Raw genomic sequence first — 19,446 nt, forward strand, 5'->3', positions numbered from 1 at the left:
CGAGTTTGCACTCTAGCAACTTCGAACGACGTCGGTCGACGTTTAAACAGATTCCTTATACGCGATATGTTTGATGAAACGAAGCAGCTACCTCAAACGGACAGACGGACGGACAGGCAGGCATGCAGGCAGACAGGCAGGCTGTACGACAGAGATAGTATATACATTTCTCTGACAATTGATTCCGTATAACTACCCATCAGAAAATTAAACGACAGTACAAGTGTACCGCTTTCCAAGCGAGAGTGCCGAATCTTAACGCAGCCATGTCATAGCAGAAAGAAGCACACATAACATCCCCCGTGGTGAATAATAATGAGGAATCATCGTTTCGGATACACGGTGCTCGTGTACCACGAGGCCGATCTTTTCACATCTGACTTAACAGGAAGCTAATTATCTAATTATCCTATTTGTGCCTGTAACCCTAAGTTCTACGAGTATCGCGTACATTATTGATACACTTATATAATTAAATGAATGCAACGACAGTACATTTCGAGCATCACTTAAGAAATTATTGTCTCATCTGCTCCTACGAAACGACCGTCGCGCTGAGTCAACGAAAATTGATACTCTCGCGGTATCAATCTGCATTTGTGAAACGAGAAAACCTGACGGTCGTCCGTCTATCCGTATATCACAGATCGAACACTATTCACGTTGTTTCAGTTCGACTCTATAGCACTAGCACGTCAAGACTGTTTGAACGAACACTTACGACAGACGTGAAAAAGTAATGTATCAAACCGTTTAAATGGAACGTAAAATTGTAACGTGGCGAGGTATACTTACACATGGGTGATACATAATTACTGGGAAAAACGCCGGACATTCCGTTCAATTCGCCTTTCCACCATGCTTCCTCGTCCTTCGCCAACACGGTTATCACTTCTCCTTTGTTGAAGCTCAGTTCATCCTCGTTTCGGGCTTCATAAGGGTACAGTGCCAACACTCGTTCTAGAACGAAAGAGTATCGGGCTATTTATTCTCAATCGAATCCTCTATTCGTTCGGATCGAGGATTCTACTCACCGACGTTTGGATCGGTAGGAGAGTCTTGGTATCCGTGAGACACGGGTGTACTTCGATTACTGCTACTGGTCAACGGCTTAACGTAAGACGCAGGGAACCAACCGATTTGCCTCTTCTTACCACGTGCCTGCAGAACGCGAATATACAAGGTAATAATGCGAGACATCGTTTCGACAGTCGATCGTACGTACCTGTAACTCTCCTTCCCACCAACCGCTGTCCGTCTTCTTACGAATCATTATCAGCTGTCCTTTCTGTAGATTCAACTGCTCGGAACTAGTAGCTTGATAGGGTGCGATGACTTGTACAATTTCAGGCTTCCTTCCCCTCTGCGTGTGAAAGAGAAACGACGATCGTTAGAAATATGCACTGAACATACTCCTCCGTGTACCGTTGTAAATCTATGCCGTTATTTACAAAGCATCGATACATAGAACGTAGCAAGTAGCGTAATACCTTGACGTACTGCGATAGCGGGACGGCAGCAATAAAACAAACAGGGAGCGGTTAAATTGACAATCTTTTATGTTACGATCGATCGGAGGTTGTAAGCCACTTTCAATCTTACCTGCTGCGCAGCCATCGCGGTGAAGTCTGGCAATTCTGCTCTGTCTTCCGCGGCTGCTCTTTCATCCTCCAGTTGTTCAGCGGTCTTCTCTGCTTGCTAAACACGGGAGTCACACACGTATGCGTCTAGCTTTATACGTCTACGTCGAAATCTACTAAGCTTCGCGATTTTACATTTACGACACGAGGATATCTATTTCTTGTCATTACAAAATACAGACGTTAATCGATTACTGACCAATGCAGCCTGGGCGACGGTGGACACCGTTTCGTAATTACTGACGGCTGTACTCGCAGTCATCGTAGTAGTGGCGGGTGTTTGGGACGCGTTAGTAATTACAGAGGCGTCCTGGTCAATGCAAACGTTAGAAATAGAACGATATTTACTCGCATCACTCGCAACGTCACACACACTGTAAAATTCGGCAACGAAAGTCGTCGTACCTGATCCGGTGCGTCACATTTTTCTACGTAATTGGCAGGGAAGATCCCGGTCCTATCGCCTATGGTGCCCGTCCACCAGTCGCCTTCCTTCTTCGTGACCAGTATAACTTCCCCTTGACCGAAATTCAAGTCTCCATTCTCGGCAGAGGCGTACGGATACAAAGCTGTGTAATACTCATTCAGTCCGTCGACGACTGCTGCGGCTTGATTGGCAGCAATTTCTTTCACGTACGACTTGTGGAACCATCCACTGGCTCCGCTGCTGGACGTACCGTACCACCAGTCGTTCTGAAATCATTAACAACGTATAAACACGCTCTTCTCGGGATCGTGTCCTCCCGTACTGACTTGTTGTTCGGTGACTTTAACGATATCTCCCTTCTCGAAGGGGAGATGTTGCTCCACTGTAGGACGATAATGATACAAAGTCGTTACTTGTACGTCACAGGTTACGCCCAATCCGGGGGTAGGTACGATGGGTTCAACGTACGGAGGTTCGTCACCCAGCGATCCAGCGTCAGACACGTTCTCGGGAACTTCAGCAATTCCCCTGTAAAAGAATTACGTATATAAACGGCGTTCTCGACCGTTCATATACGTTCAGCTTAACAGACTAACTCTAACGTTCTCTTCTCCACGCTGTCTTGTTGTATGAAAGTGTTATCGTTCGCACTTCCTGCGACCACTGGTTCTACGTAAGATTCGGGGAACCAACCGGTGTGACCGCGAATCTCACCGGCCATCCATCCAGGTTCTGCATTTTGCACGGGCGGTACCTGTCAGGAAAATACACCTGTCTTCCTCCTATCTTCCTTTTTAATATCAATGTACAAACGTAGTTAACGATACCAGAATAATGTCACCGGGTTGAAACGATATTTCATCTTGATTTCTCGCCACGAATTCGTAGACAGCTCTGTACTTCATGACGCCGGGCGTAGCTGATTCGGGCTCGGCGTCAGTCGTGGCGGTGTCGTTAACTGGCCAAGCAGAGTCGTTGACCACTGTCGGAGCTTCGTTCCACGCCGTGTCACTCCACGAAGAGGCCGTGTAATCGGTACCAGCGCCGGTACCACCACTCGCTCTCAGCTCTAACACTTTCAACTTTTTGTCCTCGAATGTCACGTAAAGATTCTTACAATCGCTCACTAAATTTTCTAACTGCGTTTTTATGTCTTGAAGCTGACCATTGTTATTTTCTATATCGGCCATTTTAGCATCGATCTGTTAACGAGATCAAATTATAATACGGACTAGAACTCGTGCGACATCATATTACGTTTACTGATCGGTACCTGTTGCTGTAGATCACCAACTTTATCTTTCATTTGCTTCAGAGTGATCTGCTTGTTGTCAAATGCCATTTTTATTGCTTCCTGGCCCGCTGATTCCATGGCCATGTTCAACTTGTTCTTCGCTTCGATGCGAGCTTTCTCTTGACTCAACGACAGTAATCTTTGGTTTTGTTCTCGCAGTTTATTCTTCAGGGCAGCCATCTCCTGCAGCTGCGCGTCTCGCGTCGATCGCATACCGTCGATCGTCGTTTTCACCCCGGAAACGCCTACGCGAGTGTCGCAAATCTTTTGCGACAACTCTTTCACTTTGTCGTTCTGTAAACAAATTCCCAGAGTAACGAGCGTTCCACTGACAACAATCACTTCGATACTCACGAGCGTGCTCAACTCGATGCTCAACGTTTGATTTTTCGCCTTCAACTTGAGTAAGACGTCCTGCTCCTTTTGCCTCTGAGCTTGAAGCTCCTGCGACTTTTGTCTCTCCCACTCTAACTGCCGTTGCCTCTCCATCTCTCTGTCGGATGAGAACACTCGCGTGAGCATGCTCGACGGTTTAAATCGGCGAAAATAATTTCACTTACTTTCGTGCAGCTTCCCGCTGTTCATGGGCTCGTTTCCGTTGCTCCTCTTTCTCTTGCTCGATCTCCTTCTGCCTCTGCATCTGTTTCTCGATCTCCGCTTGTCTTCGTCTTTCCTGCTCCAATCTGTCGAACAGATCTTTCGTCAGCACGAAACGTTTCGACGTAAATCTTCGACAAAACCTGTATAAAAATATAAACACCTAATTTTCTCTAATTTCTCGGCCTCCTCTCTCTCCTTGCGCTCACGTTCTTCCTGTTCCTTGCGTTGAACTTCCAACAAGGCTTTACGCCTGCGCTCGAGCTCCGCTTGTCCCTTCTCAAAGTTCTCTTTACGCTTGTCCTCGAAGGATGTCTGGGCAAAGAACGATCGGCATACCACAGTGTTAAAAAATGTGTACGTTTAAAAACTCACCTGAGGCATACCGGCCGACGGGTCGATGTTCTCCGCTCCGGTCTGAGAAGACGTCAAGCTGCTCTGTCGTTGTCGTCTGAAGGCAGGCGGGATAAGTTCGACGGGAAGCGTGGAAGGTATCTTCTCGCCCAGCTTCGCTATGTCGCATAGATGCATAGCCAATACGAACTCGTCGCAGCTCAAACGGCCGTCCGAGTCCATGTCCGCTAACGCCCTAACGACACGACATCATGTTCTATAGAAACGTGTAGATCAATCAACTGTTGACATAAGACGTCGCGGTACCGTACCATATCTGTGCCAACACCTTTTGAGGTAACTGCGACTGCACCATGATGTTCCTGGCCTGTGGACCAGACAGAAACCCGGATCGCGTCCTATCCCAAGTGTTGAACAGCTGAGTATACTTCAGTTTCGTTTGATGCGGCACAGCCCATTCCACCGGCTGCGGAGATCCCATGGAATGCTGACTATGCTGAGAGTCCACCGAGCCTATTCTATCTATGCTGGGCGGGCGCGCAGTCGTGCTCAATGGCGTGTTCGTTGATACCGGCGTTTGAGTGATCACGCCGTTCACCATCGCCCCGCTTGCCGTTGTTGCCGACAGCGGAGGTAAGCCTACGACCGGAGGAGTCGAAATCACGCCGGCTCCTGTAAAATGTCAAGGTTCGGTGAACGAGGGAACGGAATCGAAAGTCGAAGAATGAACGGGGCGACGCGTACCGGTGGAAATTGGCGCAACGGGTGGTATCACGGTACCAGGGATCGGAGCGACCATGGCAGTACTACAGGGCTGAATTGGCATTGCCTGTCCCATACCGAAAGCTGCCATCGGCGTTGGGTTCGTGTTCAACGGTGCAATCGGAGCTACTGCAGGCATTCCTGTTGAACGCGAGATCGTCTACACGTTAGCGTTCCAATGAAACACGAGTCGGACGCGTAAAGTTCTCGAGCCACTGAAAGCCCGATGAATCGGTGAAAGGATAAATTACCCATGGTGGACGCAGTCATCGGCTGAACAGGCTGCACCGGAGGAATGATAGGCGCGGCGGGCACGGGCGGTACCTTCACCGGTGAAATTCCTGCGGCCACTGGACTGTTGGGGAACGACGGCGGTGCTGGTTTCGGTGGCGGGCCACTGGTTATCGGTGAAAAATTAGCTCCTGAAAATATAGTCGATGCTGAACAACGTCTCCACAAACACGATCGGTAACATCATTGAAAGCGACTAATTAAAATAATTGATACGATGCAGCGAGGAAGCTAAGATAATAAAATATGAATAAAGCTAGATGTGGAATACAAAAAGGAATCATTTCCTGATTTCAATCTACGAACCTGGGGAGAATCTAACTGGACTCACTACATGCGCTTCATCTACGTTTCAAATCGTTTGAAACATACCAATACTTGTGGGTGGTGTAGGTCTTTGAGGAGGACCACCACTAGGACTAGTGGCATTGATATCGGTAGTGGTGATACTCGAAGAAGGCACGATTCCTTTTTTCGCAGCACAAATATCACATCATTGTATAAAACGTTGTACACGTGTGCGCAGGTATAAGTATACATAGAGAGGAGAGAGTAGCAGAGTACGTGATGTACAATCAGTGAATGAAGCCATTGCAACAATGATACGTACATAACATAATAAAGTTACACGTACAAGTGTATAGATAGACACAGAGGCATAGAGCAGAGAAGTATGACCTTTGAGTGACGTGTACGCGACGTCATGTCACTTCGATATTAATACTTCATTCGTTATATGCACTCCCGTAGCTTTTATCTTATGGTGTACGTGGCATTTTAATAATCGTCTTCGTACAACGCTGGATTATAATATCGTTTCATGCAAAACTGAGCGAAGAAAATATCGATGCATCGCATATCATAATACGTATTTTACTGCTGATTACATCAAACAGAAATATGGCTCAGGAGAGAATGGCAATGTCTCGGTAAGCTTAAAAAATAAACGAAAAGTATCGAATTGGAGGAAGACTCCGTTCATACTTAAACATCCACTTTTTATAACATACCCACAGAGGGTGGTGCAGGTCGAGCGGGTGGCTTTGACGCTGTGTGAGTCGTGGCATGTGTCGTGGCAGCCACGTTCTGTCTACTTTGTCGTGATGCTGTGTAGTATGATGCATAAGTAAAATAATGCTAAATAATACTGTACGTTAGTTAAAATGATTTTTATGATTGCAATCACCGGAATGAACATTCAAAATACTCGAAGCAGACTTCGGTCTGGTCTCGACAACGAGGATGCCTTTGTCGTTGCGACATATAAACTCGACCGAGACACGACTGTATTTCGACCATTACGATCCTTAATTCAGTGTACACGTTTTTACGACTCGTTGAGAAATTCGCATAAGAGTCGGAATCTTCGTATAATTACCTGGTAGAGTCATCGGTGCGACAGGTCTGATGCTCTGCCCTGGCAATAGCCCGTTCGGTCGTGGGCCTATGAGTGGACGTGGGACAGATCCGGTCATAGGTACTCCGCCGATCAGAGGTTGCACCGGGACTTGCGGTGGGCCAGACAAATTTACTAAGGAAGCGACATTGTTCTGTGGCGGGATGGTAGGAGCTCCGTTCGTCAAAGCTGTTTCAGCTGCAAGGAAACATCGGTCAGAATCATCGATTCAACTCTCGCTCTTCTACGATCTTGTTTGTACTCACCGGCAGAGAATTGTTTCAAACTCTGAACCAGAGACGGTGGCAAGGTTTTTGGAATCTCGAAACCCTTTAATTTCAAAGTGATCAATTTACATGCAATACTAAATTCGTTGATGTCCATCTTTCCATCTGCGTCCGTGTCCGACAGAGCCCTGGAATGGAAGGTGTCGTGTTACGATTACCACACAACAAGACAAACGAAAGAATCAAATATCAGTACCATATTTGACCGAGGATCAAAGGCTGAAGCTGAGACTTGAGAAAAAACTCTTTCGCCTGTTCTCCAGTGATGACACCATTGATCGGTTTCAAAGAATCGAACTGCTGCCTATACTTTGCACGTTCCCCAGGTTGGATCACCCATGGGTCCATACCTAGAACGATTAATGATCAATTTCTCTCTGCGGATCGTTACTGTCAACATGACAGTTGAATCGGAGCATGTCCGCCTCTCGTCCCTCGAACGAAGAAAGTAGGCGACTTACCCGGAGTCTGAGGGGTGGCCATCTCTGTGCACCCGTAGGTGACCACCGAATCGGACCTGTAACAAAATGGGATGTCAGTCGTCGCGGATGATCTCAGATGAGTCGACAGATCGAGAGATCGTCTTCCGTAAGGTTAGGTTGCAGAGATCGATCCCGTTGACAATGACTCGAGGCATACCTCACGGAAGAACAATCGTCGGGACGCTATCAATTTAGCGTGGACTCAATCACGAACAAACCCAATTAACCGAGGGAAAGACGGGGTCGCGAACTTGAAGATTGATCGGAGGGGCCTGACGCGCACGTATGAAAGCAAGATTTTTTTCTCGAAGGCGAGTCAGAAGAGTGACGACGACCGACCGCTTATCTCGCTCGCGTATCCCCTTCCGCGGTTCTTCTAAAGGAAGTTCATGGTCGAATACCACGATTTTCAGCGATCGTTTCGTGTAAGGGGAGAATCGGACAAAACCTCTCGATCGTACCGAGGATACGCGGGTCGGCCCACACTACTGACGTCCATACGTCACTTCCACGACCTCGGTTATTCTCGGAAATCTTCGGGAGGAATCGATAGCGCCAGCCTGATCTTCGGTCGAGACCGCCATTTCCGCAACCCTTGGTTCAAATTTTCCAGACATCGTTGAATGATCGTAATAACAGGATCAATTGTACATCGACGAAATGTCCTATACGACGAAAGAAGATCTCGTCTCTTCCAAACGAATCCTGACGACGTCAAGGGACGCGGTACGGCCCCGAAGGAATAGGTACATACACACTTATAAATCGTCTTCTTGGACGCTTATCGTTGTCTCACGATCGAGTCTCGCGTCGACGAATCACAATTAAAATCAGGGAACAAGTTTATTCGAAGAAATATACTGTATTTCAGCAAGACCAGATCGACCAGAAATTCTACCACTTCCCCCGATCTCCCAGCTGAAAGCTGTGGGGATCGATCGATAAAACCGATTTTCCGGTAACCGGAAGTGTTCCGATATGAACGAACTTCAGACGTTCCAAACAACCAGACTTGATCGATCTATCAATAAAATGGAGGGAACTGATCATCGCTTTATTATACGTAAAATGAGTATACGCCAGATAACATGAAATTAGAAGCTGTTAAATTGGACTTTGCGGTAATATTTCTTTTGCAACTAGTCTAAGTGCAGTGCTTAGAATTAGTAATTCGTTAAATTGGTCGGGGTCGTTAAAATAATAATAAGAGTTCACTAATGCTTGTACATGTGACCATGCATTTCGACGATTAGGTATTGTTCGAGTGATAAGAGCTCGATAAGAGCGCGCAATTAGCTAGGCAGGTAAACTATCGTAAGGACAAATGGAGTTGAAATACGCGGTTTCCGGGATACGGAGTTCGGAGTGACGGTTCTACCGTACGCATATGGGTAAGTGCGCGCAACCTGGTAATTACAAAGCGCCGTTTCGTCGTCAGTGAAGCTCGTCGGAACGTTGAAAAAGGCACGGATCGTGGTTCGGACAGGCATGGAGAATCGTACCCCATGGAATAAACGACATTTTCCAACCTCGACGCGTCTCGACGCTCTACGGTGCTGATAGTTCACAAACATTCGAACGGCGAGGTAAGAACCGTAACGGCGATTGTACGCGCGAATATCACGATTGATCGATAACGAGCCGTGTCGTTGCCGGCTCTAAATCGTAACGGAAATCGAAATGTGTTTCGCTCTGCTCTTCAACTCTGCTAAACGTTCGTTTCGCGAGTGACAGTGTTTCGTGCAATTGTCTTCGAGGAACAACTGACCTCAGCTTCTCCGCTCTCGTGGAACTTCCGAGCAGCGATCATCACTTGTCTACGGTACGTATTCTTGCATTACTTGTTTGTCTACGAGTTCGTTGAACAGAAACAATTATAACTCCGGTAGTCAATTCCCGTTCTATTTGGACATCGATCCGTCAAATGTAATTCGTGTCGTTACAGAGAGGACGATTTGAAACTCTAGATAGAGAGCGACGTGATTTTTACACGATTTAGGACTCGAGGAACGTCGCAAATCCATAACGATCCAGTGGCGCGAAACAACGCTAGACCGTTTCAAGATACGCATCGTTTAGGTATCATCATAAAATTACTCTGAGAGAACGTTCGGATCGTATTTCTTCGAACGAAAAAGTAAGCGGGTGTACTTTGGTTTTTACGCGCGTTACGACTCCCTGCGCTGTACGACCAAACTCCGGTCCTATTCAGAACATGCACGCTGTTAATAATGCGAGGCGATTACGCGTTTGTCACCAGTCAATGCCAATTGTTTCGAGTGCCGGTGCGTTAAACCATTACGACATGAATTACGTCCATACAATGTCACGATGGCCAAGTGCGCTAACCCACGGAAGAAGAACCACGTGTCCCTTCGACTGACAGGATCATTTTCAAACATCAAAATCAAACGTATCTTCGGTACTATTTATGGTCACACTCTTTCGTTTAACAGGTGAGGTGAACGTCCCTACTGATTGGCTCGTGTTCTCACGTTCTCTAACGTGTAAAATTATAGGAAAACGCGGCAGTGAGTAGAAATTGGGACGTTTCCTTTACCGAAAGTCCAGGTTCTTGTAACGGTCATTTAAAAAGATTCAATTTCGTACAATAATGTGCTCTCATGGGACTGCAGTCGTACGCCTGTACAAATGGCTAGCAGAATTGATGACTCATACTGGAATCGCATATTTAATGCATCCACAGCATTTGAGTACGCGATAGACAAAGTTATGAGAACAAAAACGATTCGGAATGATAACGAGCAACATACCGTTCTCTCTCTCTCTCTATTTTTAACGCCTCAGTGTTCCAATGACATAATGCCAAAGTCGGGAGATATAGATTCGTCCACGATCCTAGTCTCTGCCGTTTGTTTAATTCGTTCATTCACAGCAAAATGTCGAGAAGATATTCCGGGTCAGATGCAATCACGCGTTCCTCTCGATATCGTGCACATGAATCAATAATCAAGTCAGCCTCGGTAAGCGTGGACCGCGAGAGGTCAAGAGCGATGAATGTGTAACATGAAAGTTGCGCACGGTAGAGCAGAATCATTTCGTTTCATTTAATTAGCTATACTTTATACACATCGGATGCTAACTGCGGATTTTATTATGCGTTTATAGCAAAATTGAACGTGTAAGAAACGTGGCTAACACGTACGCGTGCGCATGCACATACAGTGGACAAAAGTGCGCCAAGTATTAACGCCAAGATAATGCATATTCAGTACGATGTTGTAGTAGGATTAAAGGACAGAGTATCGTCTCTTAAACTGATACGTCTACAACTCAGACTTTGCATAAAAATCCGCGGTCTAACGGACGACGTGAGAGGACATGCTTCAAAGGCATCGTTCGTCATCCGGACCATCGACGAAAGATTAGCAGACTTTCTTTTTCTTTCGTGCGAAGCACAGGACTGTAACGTAAAGTTCAAAGAGCGTTCTATTTGCGTGAAATAAAAGGGGCGTATTAGAAATCAACGAGAGGCCTCGTAAATCACGCGAGCTGCCATCTTCCGGGGCCTATAGTAATCGTCCGGTGTCGGAGGGTCTTCGACCTGGCGTTTCCCGTTCCGCGTGTGTGTTTTTGACGCTTTATCCTGGATCACCAAACCGGCAGCGATCAGGGAAGAGGTACGTGATTCCATGACAGAGGCGGACGGGTGCATCGGGTCTAAATGCGTTTCGCGTGTGACAAAATTGATGGATGGCTCGATTCGTCGCGGAACTCTCGCTGTTAGCTCGCGTACACCGTATCGATCGGCTGTGCACTGTGGCCGGCCGGTAGCCGGCTCTACGGTCAAGTAAAACGTTCGCAAACAGTAATTATAGGCATTATTCTAAACCGGTAGACGGCGAGAATGTTACGAGACGAGTCGGTCGAGAGTTCCTTAGGAAGATTGGAACGATACCAGTGATCACTTCGATGGAATTGGGTCAGTGACTTGCGAGCGTCTGCTCGAATTCATGGAAGCGCATGCGTGCGATGCAAATTTCACGCGGCACATCATTGCAACGCCGGTATTTCAACAATTATAAATGCCATAATTCATCATACACGAGTACAACAGAAAGTCAAGTGTCGTTTGGTACGACGAAACGAAGAATAGAACTCTAGGTACTAGATCCTCGCATTTAAATAGCTCGATCGTGCATCGTCTATGACGAACGAGGATCTCTCCTTCAATTAATGCATCTGTTCTCTTTCATCGCCGCCAGGTATGCGATTCAACGCCGGATAAGGACGATTCGATGCGTTTGCACTGTCGTACTTCGACGTAAACAACGTGATTGATTTCTCGTTGGCGCCAGTCGCTCAAGTTAATAACTCTGGGAAAAACGCTTCACGATTCAATGATTAAAAACTCTTCTTCCACGTAACAACAAGGAACTACGGTCTGATGCAATGCGAAACGCGAACCAGTCAAAATTGCGAAACATGATTGTCGATATTTCCTGTCGACAATTAGCAATAATGGATTCCCGTCGTCGGTATCTCGATCGATCGTATTTCTGGAGATCCTTGCGAGTGTCCTTGCTAGGAATTCCAGAGTTTCACGCGCGTTTCAGGGCGAAAAAAATGAATGAGAGGCGGGAAGAGCGACTGTCTTCTCGCGTCCCTTTTCCTTCTTCTTCTCGAACCCTCTTCTCCAAACTGTGCCCTCTTCTTCTTTGGCACTCTTCTTTCCTTCTCTGAGCGCGGCTCGCAGGAAACCAGTCGCGATTTTTCACGCGGTGGGAACTAGAAGCCGCTCCCTACTATAAATAGCTTTCGAGTTCGCTCTCGAGTTCTGCTCTCTCGGCCTCCAACGGCGATGGGAGCAGTTAAAAGGGGGTAGCCGTGCATGGGCGTCGACGCCGTTATTTTTTTTATCACGTCCTTCCACGTCGTTTCGATGGGCGACTCGGATCGAGCGATCAAACAAATTTCATTCGTTTTCCCTCCTGCGCGCACCATCGAACGTGTTCAATTATCGTTCCATTCCTTCCACCCTCGATGCGTATACACGATCAGTTCAATTGGTATTACAACGATATCATATCAGATCTGTTTGCCTACATGTACTCGATTGTCACGCATCTTTAAACAGAAGCGAGAGAATGGCTGATGATAAAATCTGATCGGCGCCCATGTAAGTCATGTCTTTGTACGCGCGACAAAGAGGCGGAGGAGAACAGCGTTGGAATTTTTATGGGAGAAAAAAAGGAAAGCTCGCTTGGTGTGTCCAATCGCGCGGTCGAATAGGACAGCCGAGAATGAAACTGGGAAATTATATAATTCTCAGCCCACCCTTTGAAGGAAAAGGAGATCGTGAGAGGAAACGCAGGACGAGAAATAATCGACTCTCGTTCTCGCTCTGTTACAAGAGTCGTTATTCAACACGGAAGATCAACGGATCGATTAAAAGTACGAGTCGAATCTTCGTCGCCGACTCCTCTGAGCTGTTCTGTGTTCTACGTGCTAATTACACGATCAGGATTCAATAGCTTGGCGAGATTCACTATCGACAGCTCAATATGCCGCCGCCCACGCTCGAGCAACAAACAGATTCGATCGACAGATGAAACGGCGATCTTTAAAATGTACATTTAATTGCTTGACGCTTATGATTTGTAAAGTAGGAGTTTCGAGGCTCGCGATAAGATTATCTTATCATCGGGCAGACCGATGTGTCGTGTTCCAACCGGAACAGAATAAATTAAGTGACTTTGTTTCGTCTGATCGTTCCATTAGAAAATATCTAGTCGATCTTAGAAATTTTCTTATCGAGAATGCTCGACGCCGGTGATCCGTTGAGTCGAGATCTCTTTGGACGGGTGTCCCGCACGCACATTGTCGAACATAATTTTTACATTACCGAAACCAATTGCCCCTTCTCGGAAATGGATGCCAACAATACGTTGTCTTAATTGGATAAACGTGTCGCATACAGTAAGTAAGAAGTTCGTCACCTTGAGGCGGAATCTCGAGAGCCGAACGGCTTTCTCCGAAAGCAAAGAGATCCGCTGCAATCTCAATTAGGTTCTCCTCGAAATAACCGAAGAACCGAGTAAAATGACCAAGTTCAGAGGTATTTTCAGAGTAATTTCAAGAATTTCCAAATGCGCTCACCAAGGGACTCGTCGATCGAATTCGAGTCTACCTCTTTGAATGCAGAATCCAACGAACGAGGAAGGGGTGAAAGACAAAATGCAAGGAGATGAAAATCGGTCGGGCACGTGATGTTTATCGAAACGATTGGTACTGGACAGGAAGTGCACCTGCATCTCGGCGTCTCCCTTTCACGCATCGGCATCGGATTCCCGGCACTTACCGCGAAACGCGCGTATGCTATTTATAGATGACGCAAGGCTGATTATTTCTTTCACGGATACTCGCGTACCGAGCTGCGCTATGATCGTAGAACGGTAGAACCGTCGACCGACGTGATCGGAATGGAAAAAACGCCGCCGCGACCAACGTTGGTAATTGTGCGTTTGGCTACGAAAAGTAAACTGTCCCTTCGATACAGTCACGATTCAAGATAAGTCTAGGTCCGGAGCCTGAGAAAAGGAACGAAGTAACACGAAATGCTGATTCTCTACGTTAATAACTGCATCGCTGAACAACGACGGAGCAGCCTTAAAATGCACCGTCTGCACTCACGTTTCACCGGTGCTCGTCAACGTTTTTCAGCAACGAGAACCTGTTGCAAATTACGTCTCCCGACCGCCCCCCTTTTGTACTCATTCCTCGGGGAGGTGGAACGGGGTTTTATCAAGGTTTGCTAGGAATCGTAATTTACAAGATCTCCTTGTCCTTCTTACGGGCCGGATAATGCGATTCCTTGCACTTTCCGTCGACTCGCTTTCATCGGTGTATCTCTGTTTCCGAACAGGTCCCTCCTCGTCGTAAGAACACGAAATATAGAAGACTGACATGATCCGTAAATCGCGAAGGCGTGCACAAACATGTTCTTGAGCGGTCGTAACTGTTCGTAAGGGTCCGTTCCAGGAGGACCTAAGGGACTCGTCTCAGGGATTGTGCGACCGCATTCTCCAGAGGTCCTAAACCCTCTTCGTGAACGTGCGCACCGGGCCCAGCTTCAGTACGCGACATCGTATCATCGCAGACGCAAACCTTTCACCTTGTCGTCGTTCAAACAAAAATTCGATGTGACAGAAGATCAGTCTGGGGCTCGAGAAGGCTGCCAAGCGGCTTCCTCCCCGGCTCAGCCACTCTGTCGAAACGAATTTGGTACGCGTTGCTCGGCTCGACGAGGGAGCAACAGGTTTGCCATTGACCCATTGGGACGAATGGCCCGCGATCGAGACAGAGAATCAGACGCTTTAAGAATCTTTAAGGTCAAAGTCGAGCATGTTCGGGACGATCTCCGATCGACGACGAATCAATTGAAAATCAAACGTGCAAGTGACGTTGAACAATAGGAATGCTGAATTGTTTCAGACAACGAGGAATACTCCGCTCGAAGCATTGGCGAGCGAAGATTTTTCTAATTTTAAACTCCAGTCCAGGCGATAGGATTAACGAAGACGTTAGAATTTGGTTCGACCGTTCTGAAGGGTGACCGATGCTTGGTAGAGCGTGAAGGGTAAAAGGAGGGTGGGCTGGCCGACTCGATGATGGTTGCGGCGCCACTGCCACCTCCGAGGAAGGGTCATACACTCGAGCTCCTTGCGTTTAGCCGGCCAAAGCACCGACAGTCGTCGTCCGTCCTTAGTGCGCGCAGGATCGTTTCACGCTTTCCTCCTCACCAAGGTGTGTTAGATATTTCGGAAATACCTTCCTCCCTTCGGACGACTCTGTCGCGTATAAGTTTATCGAAACTCGTTGAAAGTTTTAGAGAACTCCGACCGAGAGGATTCGCAGTTTCTATTCATGACGCGAAGGCGCAATTTTTGATTCATTAGTATATTCATTAGTAACAATAGGACACGAGAGATGTAAATTTCGATAGCTTCACCGAATAATGTACGAAATTGATTCACCGCCTACACGTGTATGTCCCCGACTTCTTCGGGAACGGTAAACGAAATTGCGCAAGGTCCCGCTCCTCGGGCCGAGCCTTTGTAAATACTTGAATATTTCATAATTCATTCTCGCGTGCAGTCGGGAACAGAAATAGTATGGACGAAGTTTCTCGTTTTGGGATAAAAATCGCCGCTTCTTATCAGCAGCCATATCTTCTTTAAACATCCCGCGATCATCTGAACTCTCTTCTTCGCATAAGACCCGTTCTATTATAAAAACCCTGTCATTTCCATCGACACTACGTTTATCTTTAAGATCGTCTCAACATTCTTGCCTGCCTGCACATACTTTTCCCTTGCGCTCACTCCGAGAATTGATCATCTCGTTCCTGAGTTATTATCAGACAAGCACACAAGTTGTCACAAGTTATTGTTTACGTTCCACTGACGAGTAATCTGACGGTTTGCCGTGCCTCTCGATAATGAATTTCTGGTTTCAGGTCGAAGTAAAGGGATCCGGCACTGTCGACCGTCAGCTAAGGAGCAGGCTACCTGTTCTTCTAATCAACTCACAAAGACTGTTCGCACAAGATAATATTAGAGAGTGACATACGCGATTCGCTGATCGTTTTTATTCACATATAAGTTGAAAAACTTTTAACCGACTTAAGGAATTGAAAATAAAGAGAGAGAGAGAGAGCTCTTGTATTTTGTAAGAAAGAGAACAGAACCTTCGTAAGAGTGAAAACCTTGTCAAGGTTGAAATTCATTCGAGGATCCCTTCGCGGCAGGAAGAAATAATCCCCGCCGAGACGGATTCGTCGACAGAGAGATATCGCTTGAGGAGCGCATCCCCGAACAAAGGCAGGACCACGGGGATTCGAAGACGCAGAAGGATTAGAAATGGCGTACGACGATGTCATTCTGCGGATGGGAGAGTTCGGCCGTTACCAACGGAGGATCTACTTCCTGCTGTGTCTCCCTGCGATATCCTGCGCCTTTCACAAAATCGCCGGCGTCTTTCTAAGCGCCGAAATGGATGCCAGGTAGTTCCGGGCAGAAAACCCGATTATTAAACTGCTGATTTTATAAAAATACGTACAATCGCGATGATCGCAATATTCGAATCACGATAGAAGTCTTATTCCGAGATCCCCGGTCTACCGTTTGTCACTTTAAGGATGTTGGCTTCAGGTGTCTCTTACCGGACGAGGACCCGGAGAACGCCACGTTCTATTTGCCGCCGCACGTGATGAACGCGAGCTTCCCGTGGGATCACGGCCAGGAGAAATTATCGCTCTGCCATAGGTGGAACGTGCCCATCAACGATACGATGAACAGACACGTAGATACGTCGCAAGCGTTCACTGTAGACGCTCAAAGACTCGTGCCGTGCGAGACGTACGTTTACGACAGGAGCAAATACAAGAGCACCACCATCTCTGAGGTACGCTTCGCTCTGCAATTAATTCGTTGGATCCTCCGATCAATAATAGATCTCTACCGTCTCTCTGTAATTGCTGCAATTCGATCGTTGCATTGTTTCTTCTTACGATCGCCCTCTGAATATTTTATGTTCCATCGCGGTTTGATTTCAGTGGAACCTAGTTTGCGACAAGGCATGGTTGAAAGCAACGGGGGACTCGTTGTTCATGGTAGGAGTGATGCTTGGCTCGATGATATTCGGTGGTTTGTCCGATAAATTTGGACGTAGACCAATTTTCTTCCTGTCTTTAGTCATACAGCTGGTCGGCGGTATACTAGTCGCGGTTTCACCAGAGTTTATTTCCTACGTTATCTTCAGATTAATCGTCGGCTCGACCACCAGCGGAGTCTTCTTGGTCGCCTACGTAATCGGTAAAATATACTCAATTAAATCCGGTGGATATCGTTTACCGATGCTGAACCGTGATATTTCCAGCGTTGGAAATGGTAGGCCCGAAGAAGCGGTTGGTAGCTGGAGTCGGCTGCCAATTATTCTTCACGACCGGATACATCCTAACTGCTGCCTTTGCCTATTTTATTACGGATTGGAGGATGTTACAAGTCGCTATCACCGTACCCAGCGTTGCGTTTCTTCTTTACTGGTGGTAAGACGTTCTACCGAGCTGACCGTACTCCGACGCCACTGTCCATCGATCTCTCTTCAGGTTCATTCCCGAATCCGCGCGCTGGCTATTGACGAAAGGTCGCACGCAGGAAGCGAAAGATTTGCTTCAGCGAGCTTCCCTGGAGAACGGCGTCGACATGCCGTCCGAAGTCCTCGACACGCTCCTCAATAACAACAGCGAAGACTCCGTGCCAGATTACAAAAAGCCGTCGCTGTTCGATCTTTTTCGGTATCCTAATTTAAGGCGGAAGAGCTGTCTGATATTCTTCAATTGGTAATCGTCGTTTCGAACTTTTTCAAACTGTTTGAAAGAAGCTTTTCACGTTCGGCGTACGCTCTTTTATTCGCAGGCTCGTAAACAGCGGTACCTACTACGGTTTGTCCTGGCACGTGTCCAATCTTGGAGGCAACGATTATGTTAATTTCGTGATCTCCGGTCTGGTAGAAATACCTGCGTACACGTTTCTAATATTCACGTTGAATCGTTGGGGAAGGAAGCTTATCTTGTGCGGTTGCATGCTGATCTCTGGAATCGCGATGCTCGCTATTTTACTCGTACCCGCCGGTAAGCACACGAAAAGCTGATTCCTCTCGATCTCGTAGCAGCGAATAGAATGATTGACGTTTGCAGACGCCTCCTGGCTCGTGGTGTGCCTAGCGATGATCGGCAAGCTCACCATCACGTCGTCCTACGGTGCCATTTACGTTTTCACCGCCGAGCAGTTTCCCACGGTCATTCGCAACGTCGGCCTCGGGGCGAGCTCGACTTTCGCTCGGATCGGTGGAGTGATCGCTCCGTACGTCATTCTCTTGGTAATCAATCTCACTCTTCTATGACTTTACATCGTAACGATAGCGTAATATCGATCAACGGGAAATGCTGTTTCCTAGTCGAAAATCTGGATGCCTCTGCCTTTCCTCATTTTCGGATCGTGCGTACTTCTCGGGGGCGCGCTATCGTTGCTCCTGCCGGAAACGTTGAACAAAAAGCTCCCGGAGTCTATACAGGACGGGGAATTATTCGGAAAGTGAGTCGATCGATTTCCGCTGCTTGTCGACAACTAAGATTGACTTGTATATCTTTTAGAAAACTGTCGAAGAAGGAAAAGCAGAAGCAATTGGAGATCGAGCAATTGAACGAGGTCGACGTGTTAAAGCCGCTGAAGCCACAAGAAAACGGTGTCCACGAGAAGCAGAACGGATGACGTTGATCGTTCGTACGGTCAACGGTTACGCTCAAAATATATACTTGAATCTTGTCCGACTATATTCTAGGCACCCTTCGTACACGTACATACGTATTAGCGTGCCCATTGCGAGATCGCAATATCAGAAAGTGATCTTTCAAGCTGCACGACCAACGACGTAGGTTCTCTACCTTTTCGTCAGACGAAACGCGAAAACCGGGGAAAGCGACGAAGACGAACCTACGGTTGGACTTTCAGTTTGTTTCGAACCCGATGAAAGTGAGAAGGTAGCGTCCACCTTCTGTTCGCAGCACAGCCTTTGTAATTAACGCGCACGCAGATTCTGCCACGAAACATATCATTTACTCTAATTTTCTGAACGTTGTTCACGCGTTAAGTGACCTTGTACATTTATGAAGGCTCGTTCGGGAGGTCCGCAAAAATAATTACGAATAAAACGTGGATCTGGACCTAAGATTCTATCGTTACCTAAGAGATTTTCCTCTTTGTCTGTACATCCCGTCCCTCAGTCCCAGACTTGCAACGCGAGGTGATCCATGCCTCGTCTCAACCGCGCGTCCGTCTACGAGCGCGAGTTTGCAGCCTCGTCTAACGGAGACAAAAAGAAGGCGAACATATT

General features: G+C 47.1%; 2 protein-coding genes across 16 annotated transcripts in view; one reads left to right on the top strand and one right to left on the bottom strand.

Annotated features, from left to right (window-relative positions):
- Positions 1-19,408, bottom strand: part of Dap160 (dynamin associated protein 160) — a 26,306-nt gene extending 6,898 nt beyond the window's left edge. For 3 of the 13 annotated variants that reach the window (XM_026816918.1, XM_018031240.2, XM_018031241.2), the window contains exons 1-25: positions 10,305-10,515; positions 7,510-7,565; positions 7,245-7,398; positions 7,028-7,176; positions 6,744-6,959; positions 6,376-6,471; positions 5,738-5,833; positions 5,326-5,496; positions 5,057-5,215; positions 4,624-4,984; positions 4,334-4,547; positions 4,122-4,273; positions 3,922-4,044; positions 3,716-3,854; positions 3,341-3,655; positions 2,895-3,269; positions 2,664-2,821; positions 2,394-2,595; positions 2,046-2,333; positions 1,840-1,950; positions 1,603-1,698; positions 1,491-1,499; positions 1,226-1,363; positions 1,035-1,161; positions 796-960 (exon numbers count right to left, since the gene is read on the bottom strand). In XM_026816918.1, coding sequence (XP_026672719.1) covers positions 796-960; positions 1,035-1,161; positions 1,226-1,363; positions 1,491-1,499; positions 1,603-1,698; positions 1,840-1,950; positions 2,046-2,333; positions 2,394-2,595; positions 2,664-2,821; positions 2,895-3,269; positions 3,341-3,655; positions 3,716-3,854; positions 3,922-4,044; positions 4,122-4,273; positions 4,334-4,547; positions 4,624-4,984; positions 5,057-5,215; positions 5,326-5,496; positions 5,738-5,833; positions 6,376-6,471; positions 6,744-6,959; positions 7,028-7,176; positions 7,245-7,398; positions 7,510-7,565; positions 10,305-10,420 — 4,186 coding nt within the window. In that variant the 5' untranslated portion in view covers positions 10,421-10,515. Of the gene's footprint in view, positions 1-795; positions 961-1,034; positions 1,162-1,225; positions 1,364-1,490; positions 1,500-1,602; positions 1,699-1,839; positions 1,951-2,045; positions 2,334-2,393; positions 2,596-2,663; positions 2,822-2,894; positions 3,270-3,340; positions 3,656-3,715; positions 3,855-3,921; positions 4,045-4,121; positions 4,274-4,333; positions 4,548-4,623; positions 4,985-5,056; positions 5,216-5,325; positions 5,497-5,737; positions 5,834-6,375; positions 6,472-6,743; positions 6,960-7,027; positions 7,177-7,244; positions 7,399-7,509; positions 7,566-7,687; positions 8,126-10,304; positions 10,516-19,295 lie in introns of those variants that run through there. The other 10 variants (XM_026816920.1, XM_026816916.1, XM_026816919.1 and 7 more) reach the window with 10 other exon arrangements.
- On the top strand, positions 11,094-19,283 carry Orct (Organic cation transporter). 3 transcript variants are annotated; one of them, XM_026816940.1, is made up of 11 exons: positions 11,192-14,300; positions 14,417-15,297; positions 16,010-16,555; positions 16,704-16,956; positions 17,108-17,366; positions 17,431-17,599; positions 17,660-17,893; positions 17,970-18,184; positions 18,251-18,432; positions 18,511-18,647; positions 18,707-19,283. In XM_026816940.1, exons 3-11 carry the CDS (start codon positions 16,413-16,415, stop codon positions 18,822-18,824), a joined length of 1,710 nt encoding a protein of 569 aa, XP_026672741.1. In that variant the 5' UTR covers positions 11,192-14,300; positions 14,417-15,297; positions 16,010-16,412; the 3' UTR covers positions 18,825-19,283. The 3 variants fall into 3 exon arrangements, with proteins under 3 accessions (XP_026672742.1, XP_026672741.1, XP_026672740.1); XM_026816939.1 differs by having other exon boundaries at positions 11,192-11,655; positions 11,757-15,297; XM_026816941.1 differs by lacking the exons at positions 11,192-14,300; positions 14,417-15,297 and adding an exon at positions 11,094-11,171 and having other exon boundaries at positions 18,707-19,281.
- Positions 19,409-19,446: the final 38 nt, after the last annotated feature.

Source organism: Ceratina calcarata, unplaced genomic scaffold (assembly GCF_001652005.2).
Source record: "Ceratina calcarata isolate Rehan_Ccalc_2016 unplaced genomic scaffold, ASM165200v1 scaffold551.2, whole genome shotgun sequence".
NCBI lineage: Eukaryota > Metazoa > Arthropoda > Insecta > Hymenoptera > Apidae > Ceratina > Ceratina calcarata.

Bases quoted from the DNA above. Each gene is read 5' to 3' on its own strand.
- Orct (XM_026816941.1), top strand. From the start codon at position 16,413: ATGGCGTACGACGATGTCATTCTGCGGATGGGAGAGTTCGGCCGTTAC. The intron at 17,894-17,969 runs GTAATCGTCGTT...TTTTATTCGCAG, and splicing joins TGTCTGATATTCTTCAATTG to GCTCGTAAACAGCGGTACCT. The intron at 18,185-18,250 runs GTAAGCACACGA...TGACGTTTGCAG, and splicing joins TATTTTACTCGTACCCGCCG to ACGCCTCCTGGCTCGTGGTG.